Here is a 26,434-nt window from a genome sequence, read left to right on the forward strand (position 1 = left end):
ATAACAATTTTTTATTCAGAGCACTCTGTAGCTGTATCCAAAAAGCAGAATTATACAAAGTTTTGTATACAAACTATGAAAAAGATGCAAAAAAATAAAAATTCGCAAGTATTAAATTTAGATTATACACTTTTGCTTCGTGGCAATTTAAAGAAAAATTCACAATGCCAAACACTACATAATGACCGATTTTAAAAACCATAATTTAAAATCACTTTCGTACAAAAAACATTCCGTACATCAGTAAATAGTCTTTGCAGAAAGAATGTTATTTGCTCTTAGAACAAATGTTAATGCTGAAAAAGTAGTCATTATAATAAAATAATAATGAAAATAACAATAAGTTTATAAACTTTTCTGAATATACAAATCTTATTGAAAATATTCAAATTATGGTTAACGAGTTTAATACATGGTAAGTTAAAACACACATGCACCTTTTTTATTCCAAAAACACTGAAAGCGTATTAATTTTCGTAATGTATTTACAGAGGAAATCATTTATGAAAAATCAGATAGGACTTTTTTCAACATGAAAATTATTTTCAAGTCAATTATGTTTTACATTTTTCATCAAAAGAAATAATGCAGACGTATCAGTGATAAAGATAGAGCTTTATTTAAGTAGTGTATAATCATTACTACTCAGACACCTTATACCTCTGAGAAATTATTAATTTAATTATGCAAACGTTTTCCACTTGTTCCACAGGTCATCTTCAAGCAATTTCTTACTTCTGGAATGTTATCTCGTGCAGGTTCGAATATATATGCGCACGATATTTCAAAATTTTTTAAAAAAACCGTTGGAACATTCCATGTAAAATATAAAATATAAACAATAATAAAAACATTAATAAAATTGATTAAATAAACATATTGATCCGCTAAATAATAATTTAAGGGACGTAAACTAACATAATATATATCTATATTTTTATACGGGATGAGGATATGCTGTATGCTTGATTAAATGGGGTGTTTGTCAATCATGAATTTCCACGCAGTTGGCAAATTCGTTGCGTCTTTATAGTTCAAACATCTACCTGTTGTCCCTGATTTGTATATTTCAAATTTTTCCATGGTTAATGCTAACGATGGTGAGCGTACTTGTTGGATAACTTTGGCTTCATTCCAATTAATTACTGATCCCTCAGTTTGTGCCATTTTTGATAAGGTGGTAGTGCAGTGCCCTTTACTGATGTCATACATATGTTCTTTTAGTCTTTTGTTTAAGCCTCTGTTAGTGACTCCTATGTATTCTTTATTCAGGTCCAATTGATCATTTTCGTATGGGATTTTATAGACCCCATAGCATTCATCCGCTTTTGTGCTATCTTCGTCGTTCCTGAGGGCACTGCAGATGGTGGGTGCGCGCTTATAAATCAGCTTTGCATTCTTACATTTGGCTATTTCCTTCATTATCGTGGACAATCCTTCTCTGTACGTGAATTTAGTTATTTCCCCGTTTGCATTCCCTTTCGGTTTCTTTTTATTAGGTGTTATGTAAGAGTTTATTAGGTTTTCGACTATTGACTTTTTAAATCCTAGGGTTGTTGCAATGGTTCTAATTCTATTCAACTCTTGTATTCTGTCATACACGTTGGAGCAATAGGCAAATGCTCTTCTAATAATGGCCCTAAACGCCGATAGTTTGTAAGTGGGCGGATCGTTTGATGTGGAGGGAATGTATAGTGGGTCATGCGTGGGTTTGATATATACTTTCGTAGATAAGGAACCTTCTTTAAATGTAACACTGATATCCAAAAAATGTACTTCTGTTGTGCTGAGCTGTTCCAGTTTTAGCATCAGGCCATGGTTATTCGAATTCATCGCATTCAAAAAATGTTGTATCTTTTCGTCTTTTTTCCATACAATTAGTATGTCGTCGACGTATCGTTTGTATAAAACGATATCATCTTTAAATGTTCTAATAGTAGTTTGCTCCAACTTACGTATCACCAATTCACAAAGTAGCCCAGACATTGGGCTGCCCATGGGCACACCTTTCTTTTGCTTATAAATCTTGCCATCGAAAGCGAACACTGAATGGTAACATATTAGGTCAGCCAGTAGTTTCATGTCTTCGGGGTAGGCTGTTACCCTTGGGTCTAACGTGCTGAGGGTGTCCACCAAAGCTTGAAAACATGCATCCAGTTTAATTGATGGATATAGATTTTCGAAATCCATAACTGAAGCAATTTCTTCTTCTACTAAAGATATGTTTTGGAGCTCGTTAACCACGTTCAACGGGTTCTTTGTGACATATTGGTTATTCTCAATGTGCTCGGACAAATATCTATGTAGGTTCTTTTCTAGTTTGTAAGTTGGTCCTTTGTGCTTTTCAACCACTGGTCTAATCTGCTTTTTATCTTTATGCGTTTTAGCGAATCCGAAGAGTCTCGGTACACTTGGGCCTGTTACACTTGTTCCTTTGAGAAATGGAAGTATTTTGGTGATTGGTGATTTCTGTAATTTTTTGACCTTCCTGTCTAGGGGCCCTATTCTGGGGCCCTATTCTGGTCATCGTCTCTCGTCTCTCGTCTTTCCCAAGCCGGTCGCTGATTGGCTAATCATTTGTTTACGTCTCGAGAGATCGTCGCGTCTCTCTAAACGCGATTCTGGACAACTTTTTCTCTCTTCGCTTCTCTCTTTTATCAGAGACGAGCGGATAGCTGTCTTTCAGCCGGTCTTTCGTCTTTCGCCTCGATTTCGTTATATCCAATATGGACGACTCCATGCTACTCGTGCTATACGATCGTATCACAAAACGTTCCCTATCTCGAGAAAGAGTATTTCGCGATAGAGATAACGCTTTTGATTTAGATGATGATGAATTTCGTTCAAGATTTCGTCTAATGAAAGAAGCTACCGCGTGGCTGTGCAACGAATTGCGGGATGATTTAGTCCGGAGAAAGTCACGGACCGTAATTCCACCAGAAGTTTAGTTATTGATAACCTTACAATTTTTTGCTTCTGGTGGATTTCAAAGAAATGTCGGTGATCACTGCCAACTTAAAGTTGCCCAGTCGACAGTGTCCCGAATTATGCCATCTGTAGTCAACAGTATCATCCGCCGATTGGGACACAAAATTTCTTTTCCTAGGAGTAGAGAACAACAATTGGATGTGTCCTCTGGATTTTTTATCATCAGTCAAATGCCAGGAGTTGTGGGTGAGTAAATTGTTTTTATTTGTTCATTAGAATATAATATAGTATGTAATTACTTTTATTTTTTTAAATAGCTGTTACAATTTATAATTTTAAAATTAGTGTATAAAATGATAAAGTTTCTTATTTAATTATATGATGATTTTTACTATTTCTTTACTTATTGCAGGAGCTATTGATTGCACTCATATTGCAATCAAGGCACCTCCAGCCTCCAAATATAATGAAGAATCATTTATCAATAGAAAAGGATTTCATTCTATTAATGTTCAAGTTGTAAGTATTTATACAAATTAACCATCTAACTATAAATAAAATTAATGTCTTTAATAAAGTGGTATCTTTAAATTTCTATGTCAAATCACTCATTTCACTATCAATATCACTTGAATACAAGATATAAACAACTATTATTCAATTGTAATAAGACTAAAATTATGCTTTTAGGTGTGTGATTCTCAGTTGAGAATTTTGAATATTAACCAATTGTATCCGGGGCGCATGCATGATGCTTTTATCTGGCGAAACTCTGCGGGAAAACTTTGAAGATGGAGTAATAGGAAGAGGATTATGGTTGCTTGGTAAGCATATATTTCACAGACATATTGTCTTTTGAAATATTTCGGTGTCATGTAATTCCAAACTAAAACAAAAATGTAAAGACATTATTTTCTTATTAATTTGGTATGAAAAAGTAAATACCATTCTCTAAATTATGTTTACAGGAGACAGTGCTTATCCTTTAGAAACATGGCTGCTTACACCTGTAGGTAATCCATCAGCAGCTGCAGAATTAAATTACAATGCAGCTCACAGAAAAGCCAGAAACACCATTGAAAGATGTTTTGGTGTTTTAAAGCAGAGGTATGAGAAATTCTCACATTTTTCTTACTAACAATTTACTAATTTTACAAAATTAAATATTAAAATTATTATTTTTAATTATTAGATTCAGATGCCTTGACTTGAAGTCAGCTGGAGGATTACAATATGTTCCAGAAAAATCAGCAAAAATAGTGATGGCTTGTGCTATTTTACATAACATTTGTGTAGCATTTAACATTCCTACAGAAGAAATCTGCGGAAATGATGATGATGATGATAGCATAAATGAAATGGAACATTCTGCAAATCAGAATGCTGTAAATGTCAGGCAACAGTTAATATTACAGAGATTCTGTTAAAATAAACATGAATGAAAAAAGTGAATTAATTTTGTTTCCAGTCTTTATTCTTTAGAGACTAAATAAATAAGTAAACACACTAAGTTATTATTTAGAAATATTTATTTATTATTTATTTCATTTCTCTAAGTACATTATAAAATAAAAAAAGAGACAGACAAAATTGTTTAAATTGGCTAGCAGTACGAACACATCACGCAAACTGAAAAAAAAGACACGCATGTAAATATAAAAATATTGTTTACTCAATAAATTTTTTAAAAAGTATTAAAATGTTAAACAATTATGTAAAATAAATACCCTTTGCAGAGTTTGCAAGATTTCTTTGAGAATCATATTTTTCTCTTCCATTATATTATTTTGTTGTCTTATTAGTTCATTATTTTCTGCTAAGTTTTCATCTATAGATAAAAGCCTACATAAAGAAAATGTATATATATATATATATATACACATAAATGTGACTAGATACTTTTAATGAAACTCGACAAAGCATTTAATCAAAGAGAAATGTTTTAATATTTTTATCTAACTATATTAATATTTTAATCAATGAAGTCAACCTCAAAGTAAAATAAATTCCAAAAAGATTATAAGGTTTACCTTGTTAATAATGAATTTTGATTAGATACAGATTGCTCTATAAATGAAGTTACAGTATCTTCATTTGAAGATCGGTGACGACGACGACATCCAGAATCTGGCATTACAACGGGAAGATTAAAACATTTAATTTTAAAACTAAATAAACTTGAAGTCAAGAAGTATAATTACTTGACATAATAAATAACTTACTTGCAGATTCAAGATCTTCCCTCTCAACTATTTCACGATGTGGTTCCACATCATTTCCTTCGGAAACTATATTCTGTATCTACGATATATAAATATAAATATACAGGGTGGGCCAGCGAAAACGAAACGGCAGAGTGTTCGTGTTCGTCCAAGCAAAGCGCTCGGACAGGTCGATTTTTTGCTCGAGGGGACATCTTTTGCAATAAAGTTTTTGCGATTCTGAATGCAACAGACAACAAAAAATTTTAAAAAAACTCGTTTATTTTGTATTAACTAAACAAACATTTATTTCAAATAAAGTAACAAACATAAGAAAGAGTTATCAAGTATTCAATAAATGTTCGAATTGAGCACCACTAACCTCCATACAATAATACAAATTTTGCTCAAAACGGTTTCTTACACTTCGGAAAGTTTCGGGTGTTATTTGACAACACTCATCTATAATTCTTTGTCGTAATTCTTCAAGAGATCTTGGTTCGGTTGCATAGATCTTACTTTTTAAATGTCCCCAAAGAAAAAAATCAAGAGGACTAAGATCTGGGGATCTAGCCGGCCATTCTAAAGGACCTCTACGTCCGATCCAATGCCCAGAAAAAGCCGTGTTCAAAAACTCTATAACTGATCTTGCACAATGCGGGGGGGCTCCATCTTGTTGGAAAGTAAGGCGGTCTTCTAAGTATCGGTCGTCAAGTTCGACGATATCAACAAGTAATGGATGTACAACATTTTCGAGTAAATCTAAATAACTTTCTCCCGTTTGATTACTGTCTAGGAAAATGGGGCCAAGTAGTCGATCTCCAAAGATTCCGGCCCACACATTTAACTTTTGTGGAGTTTGGCTATGAACTTCATGAAATATGCTTGGGTTATTATCTGACCAATATCGACAATTGTGACGATTAACCGTTGAGTTTAAAAAAAACGTGCACTCGTCGGAAAAACAAATGTTGAAAAGATAATCCACGTCAATTCTTAACCTTTCTGTCATAATTTCACAAAATTGCTGTCGCCGATCAAAATCATCTTCATTTAATTGGTGAACTAAATTAATTTTGTACGGATGAAAGTTGTGAGCTTTGAGGATCCGGCGAATAGTTGTTCTGCTAATGCTAGTCACAGCCTCCAGCTTCCTTGTACTTAAAGTTGGGTCCGCAGCAACTTGCCCCAAAATCCCAATCTCTGTCGCTTCGTTTCTTACTGGACGTTCACGTCCGGGGTCGCGTCTTTTGTTAGCCACAGAACCCATTAACTGAAACTTTTGAACCAACTCCAGAACGTATTTTGCGTTACAATGTTTGTTTGGATAGTGTTGATTAAATAAATTTGCAGTAAGATGAGCATTCTTGCCATTTCTGAAATAAAGAGTTACTATTTCCATCCTTTCAGCAATTGTGTAAGTCATAACGATTACGTTGTACAAAATTCACAATAAACAAATAATAATCTTAAATTCTGATTGAATCACTAAGTGGTCAAGCTTAATGTGAACACTACAAAAAAGAACATCTGCAAACAGATAACACATTATCAGCCTTAATTTTATAATAAATTTTTTCCCCTTGCATTTGCAGTCTAGCTTAAAAGGTTTTTTTATGTTTGTTAATAGTTTGTGTTACTTTTTCCAAAATAAATGTTTGTTTAGTTAATATTCAGAATCGCAAAAAACTTTATTGCAAAAGATGTCCCCTCGAGCAAAAAATCGACCTGTCCGAGCGCTTTGCTTGGACGAACACGAACACTCTGCCGTTTCGTTTTCGCTGGCCCACCCTGTATATATATATATATAGACTATATTTAATATATAAAAAATGAATTTATAAATAAAAAGGTATTACTTACATTATGTAAAGGTCCAACGGAACTTGTAGTGCAAGCTCCAAGCTCGTATAAATTTTCTTCTTCCAATCCAAATTCTTCGTTCCCAATTAATGACAACACCTTTTCTTCAAGATCTGTTAATGGTGGAGTACTTCTTTTCCCTCCACCTGTTCTAAGTATATCTTTCCTTAAAGCAGCCGCTTTACTTTTCGTTCGGGAACGCCACTGACTCCATCTTTTTTTTAATTGTTCCACTTCGATCAGTGGACCATCAACTAGACAGTTCACTTTATCACTAATTTCTTGCCATCCATCTCGTAAAGTATTTTTGGAAATATTTCCGTCCAATTTTCCTTTAGCTAAATATGGCCGCTTTTGCAACTCGGTTACCAAAATTTCCATTTGTTCCGATGATAATATAAGTCGAGACATCTTGATTACCTCGTGCCATACCACGTGCTCTATATCTTCGTATTCTGCACTTTCGAAAATTGTACAATTTCATTGGTTAAAATTCTATACCGCGTTGCGCGCGCAGATAACCCGAACATGTATAATCAACCGAATAGAATCGTGACGTCAACGACAAAGACGAGATCGTTACGAACGACCAGAATCGCCACTTTGTATGAGAGACGAATTTCGTCTCTCGCTTTGACGTCATTCGTCGGTGAAAGAAGAGACGAGAGATAAGTGACCAGAATACGGCCCTAAGTTATCAATTATATTTTGATCCACCCTTTCGCATTCTGTATTTCTTATATATTCTTCCAGTGTGTTGACATAATGTCGCTTATCCATTATTACTAAATGTTTGCTTTTGTCTGCTCGTGTCAATATTAAGTTGTTGTCGGCCAACCACCGTTTCGTGCGCTTAATTTGTTTCACCTCTGTTTGCCTTGGTCTTTGGTTCATGCTCTTAAGGGTTGTTTTCCAACGAAAATAGTCTTTGTTCCCTTCTTCCATGCCTCTGATTCCTCTTTCAATTTCTGCCATGGTGTTTTTCCAGTCCTTGGTATTGTCCAGGGCATAGTTGGGGCCTTTTTCTAGTACGCTTTTAATATCCGGTGGAATCGATATCTGGTGCCATAATATATACGGAACTGGCTTTTCCTTTGTAATCTTCTTTATTTGCTTGGCACATAACCAACTAAATTTTTTCTTATACTTCATTCTTAATTTATGTTGTAGTTTGTCCGTTAATTTGGTAACACCCGCGTTGATATCCACAAGCACACTGCGGTCTTGTACATTTATTTGATTCTCTAGTTGAATCCATGTAAAATATAAAATATAAACAATAATAAAAATTGATTAAATAAACATATTGATCCGCTAAATAATAATTTAAGGGACGTTAATTTGGTAACACCCGTGTGTAACGATCAATATGTTTATTTAATCAATTTTATTAATGTTTTTATTATTGTTTATATTTTATATTTTACATGGAATGTTCCAATGGTTTTTTTAAAAAATTTTGAAATATCGTGCGCATATATATTCGAACCTGCACGAGATAACATTCCAGAAGTAAGAAATTGCTTGAAGATGACCTGTGGAACAAGTGGAAAACGTTTGCATAATTAAATTAATAATTTCTCAGAGGTATAAGGTGTCTGAGTAGTAATGTTTTAAAACTCTGAGCATTTTATTCGAGTATAGTGTATAATCATTTACTAGTTCAAATAAATACATTTATCACTGTATAATTTGCAAAGGGGTGGATGTGATTTCCTCTTAATCAATCTCAAAAATGATTTTTCAAGTTTATGTAAAACTTGAAAAATTGTATAACCGTTGAAAGCAGTCAACATGTCTGCTATTCCAAAATATTCGTTTTACGATTTGGAATTGATCTTATATCATAGTTGTACTAAAACATTACGTTTTATCCGATTCAATTTTTTATTGTATGGATCTTAGTCCGGTACAAGGGAGTTAAAGTATTACATATATATTAAAAGTAAGTTATTAAAGTATTACATATATATAAAGATAACAAATTAATGTAATAATTTAGGGCAAGATAATAAAAAATAAAATATACAATAATAATCATTTTTTGAAAAAATGCGTTAAACTAATCATATTTTTCCAATATTTAAATCTTAAATAAAATTTTCCGGTTGTTTCAATTGTCACACAATGAAAAAACACGTTCTCAAATTTCATATTACAATTACTACAAATTCTCTCGGAGTCTATTATTAATTTACTTTTATATTTCAAAATATAATTTTGACCACGTCTTAGTTGCAGAATTAATCGTCATTCATAGTAATTTATGTCCATATACAAATAACCCTCACACATACTTCTTTTAATAATACGATATAACTGAAAGCGCTTGTTCTTTTTCAACAAACACCAATTTTCTTGTATGTTTTTTCACAATACACTCTTATAATTAACGTTTGATAACTTTGTTCAAATGAGAATTTTGAGACAACCATAGAAAGTGAGAAATCTAACAGATTTTTTAACGCCAACGGCCAATTATTAGGCCTATATATGAAATGATAGATCGTTGAACAGTTTGTACAGTTTACAATTTGTTATACGCTACTTTAACATAACTTTTTCTCTTAATTTGAAGTCTCATCCAGAAAGAAACAACTACTTTTATTATTATCATCGACATTCTAGAAACACCATTCGCCAAAGGCAATATGTAATCTAGAATTTTATGATATAACAAAAATTTTTTTGAAGATATAAAGCAAGACAAATTCCACTTTATTGTAATAAGTAACTGCCCATACACGAGCAGCGTAACGTAATACAGATGATATCATTCAATGAAATAAATTGATATAGATACTAGCAGATGAGCCCGGCGTTGCTCAGACAAGTAAGTTAATTCTTATTATAATGGCGAATTAACTTACTTGATAATTTTTAAAATGATTAATTTTAAATTCAAAAATCTTAGAAAACCTGTTTAGAACATTATATTTCGCATTTCTCGGATTTGGAACGAATTCAAATATTCGTTCGAATTTGTTTATTTTTGATTTATTATTTTTGGGTTACCCGAAGAGTGAAAATGATTAAAATATTTATTAATTTCCAAAATGTATACTACATGTGTCACTATTTACTTTCCTTCTCTATTATTTACACTTTATATTGACTAAAACTAACTTTCTCCTCCTTTTCACTCGGAGAGTTGAATTTCCAAAAATCTCTTATTAATGTGCATTTCATGGAATAGCCTACTAAAACGCAGTCAAAAACGCAAAAAATCGCATTTAAAATAGTACAGTAGAAGCCGAGTTCTTCAGGGCAATCCTTAAAAACTGGATTTTTACACCTAAGTTACCATTTTAATAGTTAAGTATTACTACTTATAATACCAATTAAGAGTGAATGGTTCAGTTAATATAAAATAAACAGTATGCCTGCTTGCGATGTGGTAAAAGTGCTAATCATAAATAAAAAATTGAATTATATAAATCACCAATCTATTACTGGAAGGTTTGGTTTCGAGTTAAGGTAGGATATTGAATACATGAATTTTTCACAAGATATTTCTCGCTACGTGTTTCAATGCCTTATTACGGACGTAACTAATCCATAAAGAATATCAAAAAACCCCTTACAACATAACTGTCGAGAAAGATAAAGCGTGAAACTTATCAAACTGGAATCACGAAATCGAATTCTAGCAACAAATCTGAAAACTTTTCAATAGCTGATTAATATCAGATGTATCAGTCCCACTTCCTCACAACTCGACTTCCAATCATGAGATTAATAAACAAAGCCCTCTCCGGGTGAAATAGAAAAAGAAATTAAAGTAGAATAATTGTGACATCACAACAGTTAAAGTACTGAGCTTTATAGCGATTCACCCATTAAACAAAACTAATCTAACTTAAGTTTATCTTTGTATACTAGTACATTTATCAATTAACAGGACTTATTATACTGGAAAATTATGGATGCAGATATTTAGTCTTACAGATCAGAAATAATATTTTTTATTTAGTTCACCTGAATAAGCCTGAAAAATATATATATATATATATTATTTCTGATCTGTAAGACTAAATATCTGCATCCATAATTTTCCAGTATAATAAGTCCTGTTAATTGATAAATGTACTAGTATACAAAAATAAATTGAAGTTATGGTAAAGGACACAAAGGCATAATAATTAAAACTAATCTAAATTTGGTGTAAGAATTTTCGAAACGTAGAATTATGTGTGATTTATAAAGAAGAAACATTAGTACAAAATTTTGTCATCAGAAAAATATGGCACTGAGTTCGAAATTACAAAAATTGAAAAATATGATAGACGAACCAATAACAATAGACAATACAAACACTTTCGACAAGATAAGCATTCATTGTAATTTAACAAATTGCTGAGCATTAAAAATTACTGTATTAAACACCTTTACATAGAATTGTAAAAACTTAGCGATATCTCTTTTTACCCTCGGAAATTCGCTTTATTCTCAACAAGTAAGAAAAAATGGAATACAATGTACTGGCCATCTGAAATATGCAAAAATATTGTTATGAATAAGAAAGCCAATCAGTAAATTACTATTCATCATAATATAATTCATATACAATAATATCTTTGTTGATTTTTGATATGTTCATTTTGACGTAAATAATATTTAATCATTTAAGATATTTTTTAGAAAATAAAAAATAAAGAAAAAACAATCCGCGTAAGGTTATTTCAGCAGTGAGAAAATTTACCTTTAAAGGAATTTTCCTGTCAACTGGATACACGTCACACAGTGACAGTCTCAATGGACACTTACCAAATCTTTTCATAAAATCAAGAATCTGATGAAAAAATAAACATAAATGTTCTTCTAATAAATAATACAAATAATATTATTTCTAACTGTAACACTTACTTTTAGTTTATCCTCCAAATCTATGTTATATTGTGTAAAGACACGAATATCTTGAAAGGCGTTCTGCATCTAAAAACAAAAACAATTATGCAGGGTACAACAGGAAAGCAATAACAGAACTATTTCACGATATTTAGATTTACCGTAAATACGAAACAGCATAAAAAGCAGCCTAAAATGATGCAAGCGAAGGTGCAGACAACATCTAAAGCTAATATTGCGCATGTAAGCACATTGCTCATGTCTACAAACAGAAATGCGTAATAAAACAAACAAGTTGTGTATATCGCTTCAAAATAAATAAATGCTAATATAAAATTTAAGTTTCCGTTAAATTGTTCCACGAATATCCACAGTTCTTCGTGATTCTTCATGAATTGATCCAATTTCAGTTTTATGTCCAAGTCATTTTTCTTAATTAAAGAAAGTTCTTGCACGAGATTTTCAAATTCTTTTCCAGAAATAAATACTATAATTGCCATCATCAGTAGTCCATAGAACATCCCTCCGAGGAGAAAGTCAAGAGCTAATCCGACTTGGATGCTACAGAAAAGAGCTTCGCCTTCATATTTTTGTGATTTTCGTAAAGATGGAAAATACAAGATCCCATTCAAAATTTGAAACCAAACTGAAGCGATCAAAGTAAGTACGCACACCAGATTACAAGTATTTTGCATTGAAATATTTCCTTTACCATCGATCATTCGAAAAAAAAATTTGTTTTTTAAATTTTTTAGTAAAACTACTTTTTCGTGTTTCAAGAAAGTAAAGAAAAAAGCGTAAGAACCGACAATAATCGGAAATGAAATTTTCACAACTATACTGTTATCTTTGAATAAGTCATACCATCCCATGCAAATTGCATTATCATTCAAACCTGGAATTGCTTGCCAAATCAGCAGAACGGTAAATCCCCATAAAATGATTTCAATAATCCCAATATAGATGGTTTTGTATAGGGTGCACTCCGAAATACGACAGTCAGTTTTTTGGCAGTTAGATGATTTAAACGGTTGCAATCCGTAAATTAGCGCCATTCTTCTATATGGTAGTAAGAAGCAACTTGTACAAACTTCATTCATATTTAATTAGTTTTGATAGTTGACAACAATAATTGAATATTTTAACCTGGAAAAGAAGAAAACAACAATCTTTAAATGTCAAGTAAAGTCATACTCATAGTCTAACACAACAGGATAGTCTTATGATGGAAGGTATGAGTCATGCTAAATCATTATCTGTTCACATAATAATAACTGTCGTTACTGTCTGTTCACACAATAACTGTCGTCTATTAACATTGGTATTTGTAAGCTATACTAAGTATGCTAATTAAAGGAGGAAACAATCTGTGGAATTATTTTGCTTAGTACAGAAGTTTATGGACATTGGAAACATGAAGTATGAGGAAACATCTTGAACGAATTTATTTTTTAATCACTATTTATCGATATTGTTCACCATTGTTTGGAATTTGTATTAAAAATGATAGAAATTTCAGTGTTTTGTAACAGATATAATAAATTATATTTAAGCGCAATTATTTATTATCCTCACAATAACGGGTTGCAAATTTTAATCATATTTTGAAATTTATTTAATTTAAAATATTTTTTTTCCACTTCAAATTAATAGTTGCTTGCTCCTGTACATGATATTCTTCTATTAGCAATACAATTGCGCTTGTCTTCTATCTAACGCATTTCTGGGGAAAATATTGAAATTGAAATAGCGCAAATTCCACTTAGCATCAGATGATCTTATTAGTTTTTGTTAGTATCTTTGCCTACGTGGACGTTGTTTATTAATAGGACTTATTATACTAGTATGGTTTCTGATTAGCAACTAGGAGATATTAGTGAAAAATATATATATTTTATTTTTCCTGTTATTTCAAAGATATTCTGTTTTGTCTTTTCGACTAAGATTTTCTGTATTTGCTAATCAGAAACCACACCAGTATAATAATTACTATTAATAAACCAGGTCCTAGTATACAATAATATACACCGAAATTGATAAGAGTAAGGACATAGAAATAGAAGAAATTCCTATATAGTTAGTTAATCGAAGCCTCCTGACCCTAAGCTTTCTACGTTTATTCCCAGCTTTCATGTATCTAACGCTTTTGAAGAAGGACAGACAGAAAACATATGCAACAGTAGAAAGACACATGACAACAGTAGAAATTTATAGGTCTACAATTTTTTCAAATTGAAGTCCAATAATGTTTTTATAAACGCGACATTCACGAGAATATACTTACCACATAATTTATACAATCTGTTGCAACAATATAAACACTTTATTATAACATAATGTACTTAATTGATATTCAGCTAGATGCTTTTTAACCTACGAAAAATCTCCTTGTCTCATTGGAAATTATTTATTAATCGTAACAAACGTTTTCAACCTGTTCTATAGGCTATCTTCCAGTTTTTAAAAGTCAAGGAATATTGATAACTGTTCTCTGTTGTATAGAACAGTTAAGAACACATTTAAAATACAAAATTATTTGGAATATTGAAATATTTGAACCCAAAGAATAAATTACAGTGATGTATATACAATCTAAAATAACAAAATAATAAAATAGATAAAAAACGTTGGTTAATATGTGCATTAGAGAAAAGTGCCTTTAATAAAAATACAGTAGTACTATTATAATAATAGTTCAATTATAATAATACCTTCTTCCTTTTTAACTGAACTCAAACCTCTACAATCAAACCTCGACACAAAAACCTTTTAAATACAGCCTTTTTATTTTTATTCAATTTTCTAACCTTACCGCCATGTTATAATAATACCAATCACTAAAATGACCGTTTATCAGAAAATGAAACCACATAATAACCAGCATTTCATGCAATTTATGTAATTCAATAAATAAGTGAATAATAAATTTAATGAATAATTGAATAAATTAATAATAAATTGTAGTTTTCACATTCTAATATGTCTAGTCAATTAACAAAGTCAATAAATTTTATGAATGTTGACTTTATTGTGAAGTATCGTACTCAGGATCAATTATAATAATTACCACTTAAAATATTCAAGCAAGAGTAATTCAATAACACAATAATTTTAAAAGCATTATAAATCATGCATAAAGCAGGAAACGAATAACTATTAACAACGTTAAGAGATTGGGATATTCAATTACTCAAATATTGCAGCAAGCGGGTTTAAACTGTAGAAAATGTCCAATAAATTGTGCATAGGGTATATAATAGCGCCGATAATTAATTCGGCAAAAGTGTACGGATGGGATTTTTGTAATGAATGCAGTTGCATATCACGGAAAAACACATAAAAGAACTATTTTAGGACTTTTGTTCTCTATATACTGCCATGCTATAGAAATATTTCGGTGGATGTATGCTTTTGTTACGATTTTCAGTTATATTAATCTGCATATAAATATCGTATGTTCTATTTCTGATTAAGATGCCGCTACGTCAGTTATTATCGTATTACTCTACTTCAGTGGCGTGCCGTGACATTTGATGATGGGGAAGCTCTGTTTCTGTACGAAGCCGACTTCCAGGGGCAATCACTTAATTGCGTGTCAGGGATGGCATAGGGTCTATTCGTACGTGCGTGGTGGAGGAAGAGACGTACAGTACCTGACAAAAACAGACAAAAAAGAAACAGGAAATAAACATATACTATGTACAGAATAGTTTGCTTTAGGACAATCAGACGTTCGGACATCTTGGGCGTCGATGTGGTTCTTTGATGGTCGATCGTAGGTGGCCCCGGGACAGTGGCGTTGACAAGTCTGTAGGGCACGGGACCGTCGCCTGATTTCCTCTGCTGGCGTCGGGGACACGGTCTAAGATCGAAGTGGCACGGGTTACAGGTTGGCAAAAAAAAAACAAAAAACAGTTTCTCGTCTATTGAGACGAAAAACTTTATTTTTTTGCGCGTTGACACACAGCGTTTTGGTTATTCGGAACGTTAACCGAGTGCCGGTGTCCTCGATTGTCGGGGAGATTATATCAATCTCCGTTCTCTCTTTCATCCATTTTGATTGGTCATTTTCCCTCAATCACGCTTCCTGAGTGGTTGGTCCCTCATCACTAAGCGTAACGAGACTCTTACCTGGTGCGCGAGAAAAGTCAAAATCAAAGATGAATTCGATCTTCCACCGATTATAGGACGACTTCCTTCCGCGATTTATGATTTCTGCTTGGCAGTTTGATATAAACAATGGGTGTCCGACTACAAACGACTTTTACCTATGTTTTTTTTGAACTAGTAAATTTTTCTCTAAATTAACCGTATTTTCGGGTCTTTCGTGACGGGTCAGACCTGTCCGGTACATCACATTTCCATAAAAGTTTTAAACAAATACTGGAAATGACAAAAATAAACAATTTATGTATTTTAGTTCCAAAATACAAATAATACATACATAATACAAATTGATAAAATACAAACAGTAATAGAAAAACTTGTTTTTTTAATTTTTATAAACTAACTCTATTCGGCGATTTTTTCCCAAAGTCGTTAATTACTTTATCATAAAAGTCGCTGGTCGTCGACTCCATCAACGTATTTGAAAGCTCTTTTTCTATCAAAAGCAACGCTAGTGACGACAATTTTCCCTCTGACCGAGTGTTCCTAGCTAATGTATGAATTTGCTTCGTGGTCGAAAAACAGTGCTCAGCAGATCCACCGGTAGATGATACCGTAAATATTAATGATATTAAGTCATATAATTCTTTTAGTACGTATTTGTTTGGATCGTTATTAATTATAATACTTTTTATGTCTAAGAGTTACGTGTCAATAGGCCTATAGTTAAGATACGAATTGCGATTCACTACGTAATTTAGATAAATCAAAAAATTTTCCATAAAATTTACTTTATTTGTAGATTTAAAACACTTTTGAAAAAATTGTTTTTCATAATATTAAAATTATTAACATCTAAAAGTGATAAAAATTCCAAAGATTTTATGTCTGAAAATCTGTCAATATAATTAAAGTATAATTAAAAGAAAATTATAATTAAATATAACTTTGCAAAAAAACGTACATAAAAATAACATTGAATATTCTTTACTTTTTAAATCTTAAACAATTCACTTAGTCAGGTAGCTCCCTACCCAGTGGCTAAAGGATAGAATCGTTGAAAGCGTTACACGTGTGTAGCTTCCACCAACTAAACTGGGTGAGGTTGGTGCTCTGTAAAGCGCATGCGCCAATGCCCTCTGGCTGCTTTACACTATTCAGTTATTCTCTCCGTGGAAGCTTTCTCGTAAGCGCTTCCATTCCGCCACTGATATTCGAATATACAATAGCAATCTTATCGTTTTCTTTCACATGTAGTATAGAAATTTGTAATAAGTTACATAATTCAGTTACAATAAAATATTAATTTTAATTAATTCAAAGTACGTTAAAATATGAAAATTTATATTTTAGAAACTACAATGAAAAGTCATTGGAAGGTGGAAGCGGCGCTTCCACCGCTTCCGATGACGGCACGCCACTGCTCTACTTATATGTCGCTTTGCAATTTAGTATACTGAAAAAAAAAAATTTCATTGCATTTCATAAAGAGTAGTTATGAAGGCGAGTGCAAAATAATTGACAATATGCAAATCTATTTGTTAATAATTTAATGTACACTGTTTTTTGCTTCTATAACAATGACTACAGTACTAGAATTAGCTGTATTTTTCGAAAAGAAGAAAGAAAACGGTTCGGACACAAAGGTACTTATGTGTACTTTAATTCATTCGTTGTCTGTGTTATTAGTTTTTGGACAACTAATGTTCTTTCTTATTATACTTCCATTAACATTCATTATTATAGGAAAACGATAAATTAATCTGTCTAAAGACGTAGCCAGACTTAGCCTAAGTTTGAGCGAACTCTTACTCCGAAGTAAAGTTAAAGACATCATACATAAACATCAAGAACTTCTTCATTCAAGAACATTTCTTCAACTCATACATATTCTATACTTGTTTTGCACTAAGTTTAATTAATAAACTACGCATTATACGGCTATTTAATGAAGTAAATATGGAGTGAATATATTATTATTGTAATGTTGTAGGTATTTTTCCACTTCGATTTTTTAAAATTCTTACTGTAAGTGTGCAAGGTACAACCGGTGGTTTTAGTATCGAGAATACAGGGGAAAAAAAGCAAATGAAGTGCAATGACACTCAATTACCCAATAATTTTATCAATTAATTTTATTTTACTTGTGTATATATATATATATATATATATATATATATATATTTGTCTTCTATTTATTTTTACTTTAAAATATAATTTCCTAATTTGCAACTTCTCATCAATGAGTCATCTAACCATTATTGATATCGAGTTATAATTTATATCTTATCCAAAGGTGGCATAATTAGAATAAGCTATTACACAACACAAAAAAGACTGGGAATTCCTAGAAAAATATCGCTGGTAGACGTCGAATTAATATAAAAATATATTTATTTCTCTATTCTAAAATATACTTCGCAGGTTTGTTTATGTTATTTTAAAATTCTTCTAAACGCAAAAACACCAATTCCGTCTTTAAATGTGTTTGAAGCACAAGAAATGATTATATCGTTAGTAGACGTTGAATGTATATAAAAACATATTTATTTCTCTTTTTTAAAATTTATTTCGATAGTTTGTTTATTTTATTTTAAAGTTTTATAAACATCGATCGTTTTTCTAAACGTGTTTCAAGCACAAGAGTTGATTACTTTTAATTGTTTATAGCATAAACGAACTACGAGTAAAAGTAAAATAGCATAAATCCATTTCTAGACTGTAAATTACATAGAAAACATCGGATCTTATTTCCTCTTGAATCTCAGGAATTCGAATGGATAAAATCAACTAACGCTGATGGCTGGTCGAGGGTTCGATTCTCACCGACATGCTGGTCACGTGGAGTTCCTTTAGGTTTTCTCACGCGTGAAACACCTAAATTCGGACTAGTTTTGTATAAAAATCGTCCTGGAGTACTTCCCCCTTGACAGATTTCCCATATGTTGCGTTGCACGTAACTCTTGAATTTCCAGAAATTTAGCAAACACAAATTTATTTTTTATTTCTTATAACACATGCAACTTAAATAATGTTAAAACAATTAAATTTAAAGAATCTCTTAAAATCATAAGAAAAACTTGTATTTATATGAAGCATTTCCGATTAAATTTCTCGTCAGTTTATTTATTTGGGTAAAGTGTCTGTAAATTACGTAATATTTTATGTATGTGTTTCTTTACTATAAAGTGCGCCCACCTCAAATTAATAGTGGCTTGCCCTTCTACAGGGGGCCTCCTACATCTATGGTTTCCATATCTTGTCTTGTCTTTCATCTATCTAACTTCGTTCACGACAATAACGAATATCAGATATCATAATAAAAATTTTAAATATTTTTCATAACCACTTAAATTAAAATAAATAACCTCGAAAATCAATAATTGATCTGTTATTATCACGTAAAATTATCACGTAAAATTAGTGAAGAAATTCTCATAATGGTAGATCCGTTTTAAAAAATCTAAACATCTAATAAATAAAATAAACCATAAACCTTTAAATTTGTTATAATGTAGGCAGAATTTTTGACGAATATAATTCTCGTTATTGAACTTCAGTTTGAAAAAATTGTAGACCTACAAATTTCCCACTGTGGTCTGTCAGGCTGTCTGTCTTCCCTCAATCTCCAGAACGAAGTAAGAGAAATAAAAGAGGAGACAGGACTTAGAAACCTTAGTCACAGTAGGCTCCGATTAACTATAAAGGAACTTCAGGGTCAAATCGTAAGTCACGTTACTTCAATTCAAATAATTTTTCCTGAAAGGTATTGGATAGATGATCGGCACGACTTTATTGTTAAAAACAAACTATGATATACAGGTGCAAGCCACTACTAATTTAAGGTGAATAATTGGCGTAATAATGAATTATTACGACTTACGATAATTTTTGAAAGTTAAATTAATTATACGAATGGAATGACATACGTGACGTCAAAATATACGTTTTTACAATCAAAAATGATGAATATGAAGTTATAAGTACTTTTTATTATTACTAATTGTCAAAAAGCCTTTGTTAACGAAATTTTTTTATTTTGTTTCATGTGCGTCGTTTTCATTTGAGGATACACTCGACATTACCAGGAAATTTCCGAAGGAAAAGTTTAGAAAAAGTTAATATAATTGTCATGTGATGTCTAAATATCTTTTATTCAACACAAACAATACAATAATGCCTACATGAAAGTACTGTTGTTCTTATGGAAAAGGTATAATCATTTAATAAATGAATAATTTTTAAATAATCTAGTGCTTATTTAATATATTTACAATTTAAATGTATTAAAATTTCTTTTAAACAATTGTATTGAAATGCCAATATTTAGGCTGAAATTTGAAAGAATTGTAGACCTATAAATTCTCACTCTTCTCTGTCCGTTTGTTCATCTGAATGTTTGTCCGTCTGTCTTTCTTTAATCTGTAGAAAGAAGTTAGGTAAATGACAATTGTGATCAGATATAAACCGAAGGAGCAGGAAGCTTAGATTAAGTATAGAAGAAATTCCCATGCGAACCGGAAATCATATAATTTTAATTCAAACCTTATCCCCTAAAGGCAGTTATTAGACGACCGATATGACTATCGTTAAAGACAAAGTATGATGTACAGGGGCAAGCCATTGCTAATTTGAAGAGGAGAGAATATATTTTAAATTAAATAAATTAAAAATATGATTAAAAATTGCAATCCGGTATTGTGACGATGTCACAATAACTAATCGCTCACTTACTCTAGTGTTTGCCATTAAAAAAAGTTATTTCGTCATTTTTATACGTGAGTTGAATAGAAAGAAAACAATCATTTTAAGTTCATTATTTTTCCTTGAGAATATAATAACAGAAATTTATTTATCTTTATTTACAATATTATTTCAAGTGTTTATAAAAAAATGAAAATTATTATTTAAAAATTTTAAAATACATTTTCCTCGAAGGCCTATATAAATTGTCCAATTTCGAATATTTACTAATATTATAAAGTAACGGTTTCGAGAAAATAATCACTTAAGTACACAAGGAAAATTTTATAGAACAAATTTTAAATTGAGTACAATCGTTTATATTGTGAAAAGATATATTCTATAAACAAACGCTGTTTTATCTTGAGCAAAGGTTAGGAAATAGTGTTTAAAGCAAAAAAGTGTTAGTATCCCGAACAATGATAGTTCTTCAACCAAGGGTGTACCATCCAAAGATGCAAGAACTGTTCTAGAAGTGAACACTTTATAATATAACGATATTAAATTTAAATACATATTTATTTTGTTGTATTGAATTCTTTTAATGTATAAAAATAGTTTTAAATAGGTTTATTAGAATTTCTTTCTACTTAACTATCATATAATAAGGAAACTTAGAATTATTGCAAATATCTTGTGTCCATGCCAAGAGGAAATAATACAAACCAAAAAAATTCCATTTAATTTTTATATTTTTCGGTGTTTCCTCGTTGTTGATTACGAGTGGCTTCAAATTCTTTAACATTCTATCACATGATCTTAAGTTCGATTCAAGTAAGTTCATAGCTGTAACTAAATGCCATAAAATTTCAGAAGAGTAATAATTATAATTCAAAATGGTTTAAGTAATAACAAATTTATAATCGATTTTAATATTTAAATAAGGCTAATTGAATTAATGTTTATTAATTTAAAGAATAAAAGTAAAAAAATATCGATGTAAAATTGGATTTTAATTCGATATATATTTAAATATTAACAGAGGTCTATAGTCAATTGTGGCTTTTTCAAAAATTGAACTTGATAATTTTATTATAATTATCGTTATCAATAAATAATTTACTTTATATAATTTTCCTTCTATACTGGCCTGATAATGCAGTCGATATTACAGTCAATACAATGACATTAATACAATGACAATTAATAAATATTTGTACATAAATAATTTATTCGCAGTAAATTAAAATTTTGCTGTTTTCTTCAATTAAGACAAATAAATTACAAAATTTATTTTCCAGTATAATTTTTTTTTTCATTTTTTCTCTTTCTGACTTTTTGGGCTCTAAGAGCTATATTTTTCATATCTTATTGGCTGATCGTCCAGGTTCAAAATCCGAGTGGCAGGATGGGGGACAATTGAACTGAATTGATAAAATTAACGAAACGCGACATTTCGAGTATTTGCACAAATAGCACCATGACACACTCTCGGACTCTCGTCAAACCTTTCAGTTTAAAACTAATTTCTATTTAAATAAAAAACACAAAGAAAACGCGAAAAACCGTGACCAATCGTCAATGAGGCGCGAAACCATGACCTGTAATTAGTGCTGACTACTATTACTCTGGTTGGTATAGGAATTATCAGACAGACTTGACGTAACATTCAATACGAAATCTCTGCACATTGCATGTTGTCATTTGAACTTAGATCTATCAGAGCTGAAGGCCCCCTAACCCGACACGCCTTAAGGAGCTTATATAAAATTGCATCAGCCAAAAAATATTCCATTTTAAATCATTGAATAACGGACGATTATCAATTATAGCCGTTAATAAATATTGCCACTTTAAAGTAAATTACACAAATGAAATTTTACGTACCCTTCATTATTATTGTTTAGTGTTATACAAATTAATGTCTGAGATAGCTGCACAGCTATTGGTTGAGTCGATCGAGTTATTCTACCAGTAATTCCTTTCCTTTAGTATAGAGTAAATTATAGTTACAATAGAATAGAAGACTTAGCAATTGCTCTCGTTGTATAGCGTCATATGCAGGTAAGCAATAACTATACATAAATATTATAAAGTAAAATTTTAAAGATTTCTTTTTGTTTCCGAAAGTGGAGACAATTTTTCGTAATTATAAATTAAGAAAATTCCCGTGACTTAAAATTTGCACTAGGTTTATAAGTTTTAAGTCTAATTTATAAATTAGGTGGTTTTCCTATTTGATGAATCTAATAAAAATTGACATTGTTTGTTTCCTCTTACTAAAGGCTCCGTTATCTCTCTCCATTTTTCTTTGTAAAACTTGTTAATTAGAGTCTGCATAACGAAATTAACAAAATTTATTTAAAAAATAATAATAAGTAAATAATAAACAAAAGACAATTTTTAAAATTTTCAAATTATAAAAACTATTTAATTTTATTTATTATATTTAACTATATTTCAGAAATACAAATGAATATTTACACAATACTAAAAGCTACATTTGGACTATTCATTGCATTTCAATTCATCAAACAAAGCAATAATAACCCTGTATGTGGAAACTTTGCAGGAAAAACAATAAAAGTGTTAAACAAAACTTTATACGCTTTTTATGGGATTCCTTATGCAATGCCTCCAGTAAATGAATTAAGATTTCGACAACCTCAAACTTTAACCATTAAATCAAATATCATATATAATGCAACACGAAGATCTCCTTCATGCATGCAAAACCCGCCTTTCCCGATGTTAGAATGGATCGATCGCAATCCTAAAGATCGCAGTGAAGATTGCCTCTATCTCAATATTTGGGTACCTAGCTCAAAGCAAGATAGAAATGCATTTGCTACCATGGTTTGGATATATGGAGGATCATTTAACATGGGATCTGCCAATATGAATCTGTATGACGGCGCTGTAATTGCGGCAGTGGGAAACGTCATCGTAGTTACATTCAATTATCGTGTTGCTGCGTTAGGTTTCGCAAGTTTTAATGATGAAGATGAACGAGGAAATATGGGCATGTTAGATCAAGTAATGGCCCTTAAATGGGTGCATCAAAATATCGAAAGTTTCGGAGGTGACAAGAATTTGATAACTGTTTTCGGCCAGAGTGCTGGAGCGATCTCCATCGCTCATCACATGATCTCTCCCCTGACTAAAGGCTTATTCAAAAGAGCGATTTTGCAAAGCGGGAGCAATTATCAAGAATATTTTGCAGTGAATATTACATTTAATAGAGATAATACAGTTAAGCTTTCACAGGAAGTAGGCTGTAACGTATCTGATATATTAACATGTATGAGAGAAAAGAGTGCATATGAAATCGTTGCAGCTGAAAAACAATTGATCACACGACTACAAATATTACTATATTATCATCCACAAGTCGGTCCTCCGTTTCTATCTGACGATCCATTTTACGATATTGACGCCGGTAAATTTCATGATGTCGAGATATTAATGGGCAGTGTAAAGGATGAAGGCACTCCCTTCATTATTGCACTGAATCCATTCTTAGCAGCAGAAAACCATCCAATTTTATCAAAAGCAGAGGCGAAAGATATTATGAGTAGAGCTTACAAAGTAACCGGTCAATATCTTGATCGTATTGTAAAGGAATATTTAGGAAATGTTGCAGAAAATGACTATTCAGAAATTCTAAAACAAACAATCAAAGCTGTAGGTGACGCATCATTTTCATGCCCCATATCACATTTAGTCGAAAGACTTTCTCAGTACGATCACACAGTCTACGTTTATAAGTTTAATCACACTCGAAGAAAATCTTTGTTTAGAAAATGGATGGGAGTTATACACACCGAAGAATTGCATTTCGTATTTGGAAGACCATTATTAAAACAGAATGATTTCACCGAAGAGGAAGTATTGTTTAGCAAGAGAATCATACAGCTTTGGACGTCGTTCGCCAAAACAGGGTAAGCTTTAGTTGTATGATGTATGTTCCTAATATGGAAAAACTCATATGATATTCTTGTGCAACACTTAAATGAACAAAGTGGTTTAATCTATATGCAATATAAATTGCGTAATATCTATATATTATATATAACAGCCTTACTTTTTATTACTTTTTTTTGTAATACTTATGACCCGGGAAAATGGTTATTCATCTCAGACTTTCCTTTCTCAATGTTTCTATAAATTTATTTAAAGTAAGATGTCAATAGGTTCTTTTATCATCAATATTTTATAATATTTTAAATAAGACATGTCAGTTTAGATGTTTCACGTTAAAAGAAATGTTTTTATAATACTGTATTATTAGGTATATTATTAAACTAGTAACTCGGGACGCCGCCTACTGGGCATTCTAGCAGCAGGGGTGTCATTCCGCGATATAAATAATAAAAAAATTCATATTGCAAATAAAAATAATAATATACTGAATTTCATATGGCATACCCTACTAAAACGCAGTCAAAAACGCAAAAGACCGCATATTAACAATAAATGCGGTCTTTTCACGGTATGCTGAAAACGGCCAATAGGGGCGTCCCCTAGCTATTATTTAAATTAAAAATAAATTAAGTTTTTTGCATAACAATATTAATTTAATATTGTTATGCAAAAAACTTAATTTATTTTTAATTTAAATAATAGCTAGGGGCGCCCCTATTGGCCGTTTTCAGCATACCGTGACAGAGATTGCCCAGTTTTTCAGTTTTATATAGTAATCAAGTAGAACGGCCCTTCGACGGCCGGATGGCCGAGCGGTGAGGGTGGCAGCTTACCGCTCTTGGGGACCTGGGATCGAATCCGAACGGTTCGAATAATCTCCAGGAATTTTTCGTGGGGTGGTCCGTTCGGATATGTTCGGCCCTGTCCTTCAACACCCGGTCGCCCCATTGTGGGCGTGGTCGAACCCATGATTTGGCCTTAGTAAAAGGCCTCTTAGTGCCCACAGGGCGGAAAGAGTTAAAAAAAAGTCGAAAGGCCCGATGTAGGCATCGGGGCATACTAAATTACAAATAGAAATAATAATATACTGAGTATTATACTGTGAAAGTATAAAATAAATTTAAAATAATATACTGTATATTGTTAACATAAATTAATTTAAATAAAAGTTAGGGGCAGCCCTAGTGGCTATTTTCGGCATACCGCGATAGAGCTGCCCAGTTTTTCAGTTTTATATAGTAGATATGCTTAAACATCTCTTCAACAGAAAAGTTAACATAATATTTTGAAAAAATATTTTATTCACCAGGAAACCGATGTACGAAGGAATGGAGTTTGAATGGAAACCGTTCGATAAGAAACAACGTAATTCCCTTTCTCTCACTCTTGGTAACATTCATCCTACAAATGCAGTAGTGAATGAAAAATGCGAATTTTGGAAAGAGTTTCTCAGAAAATATACAAATAAAATGTACATGCATTGATGACATATTTTTTGTTTATATCTACGTTATAAAACAATCGTTTTGTTAACGTCTAACACCCTGTGATCACGGGATCTAATCCAAGTGAGCAGCATGATGAAGTATTCGGATATATGTATTTGGGTACTTTCTGCCCTTTTCTCATAACGTCCGGAGCTTTTTGATGAGTCTGTCTTAAACCGCTGGGCATTTTGGAGAATACTTCAGTGTCTTCAGGCGAAGATGAAAAAAGAATACAGTACGTAATTTGTTTAAATGTTTGTTATTTTTTCGAAATATTTATATACACTGCTGGCCATTAAAATTGTTACATCATGAAGGCAGCATATCATGCAAATTTTGCAATAAAGGAGAAATTTGCAAGATATGTGCCAAATACTGGTTGCTTTAAACTTA

General features: G+C 31.6%; 3 protein-coding genes across 3 annotated transcripts; 1 reads left to right on the forward strand and 2 right to left on the reverse strand.

Annotated features, from left to right (window-relative positions):
* Positions 1-969: 969 nt before the first annotated feature.
* On the reverse strand, positions 970-2,190 carry LOC136973900 (uncharacterized). The gene has a single exon (XM_067268674.1). It carries the CDS (start codon positions 2,188-2,190, stop codon positions 970-972), a length of 1,221 nt encoding a protein of 406 aa, XP_067124775.1.
* Positions 2,191-6,617: 4,427 nt separating this feature from the next.
* On the reverse strand, positions 6,618-7,403 carry LOC136973902 (uncharacterized). The gene is made up of 2 exons (XM_067268675.1): positions 6,993-7,403; positions 6,618-6,659 (listed from the first exon to the last, which is right to left on the reverse strand). Exons 1-2 carry the CDS (start codon positions 7,401-7,403, stop codon positions 6,618-6,620), a joined length of 453 nt encoding a protein of 150 aa, XP_067124776.1.
* Positions 7,404-23,159: 15,756 nt separating this feature from the next.
* On the forward strand, positions 23,160-26,107 carry LOC136973903 (cholinesterase-like). The gene is made up of 2 exons (XM_067268676.1): positions 23,160-24,571; positions 25,864-26,107. The coding sequence occupies exons 1-2, from the start codon at positions 23,262-23,264 to the stop codon at positions 26,036-26,038; spliced, it is 1,485 nt and encodes a 494-aa protein (XP_067124777.1). The 5' UTR covers positions 23,160-23,261; the 3' UTR covers positions 26,039-26,107.
* The last annotated feature ends 327 nt before the right edge of the window (positions 26,108-26,434 follow it).

This window comes from Centruroides vittatus, unplaced genomic scaffold (genome assembly GCF_030686945.1).
Source record: "Centruroides vittatus isolate TY-2023 unplaced genomic scaffold, ASM3068694v2 contig_3291, whole genome shotgun sequence".
In the NCBI taxonomy this organism is placed as follows: Eukaryota; Metazoa; Arthropoda; class Arachnida; order Scorpiones; family Buthidae; genus Centruroides; species Centruroides vittatus.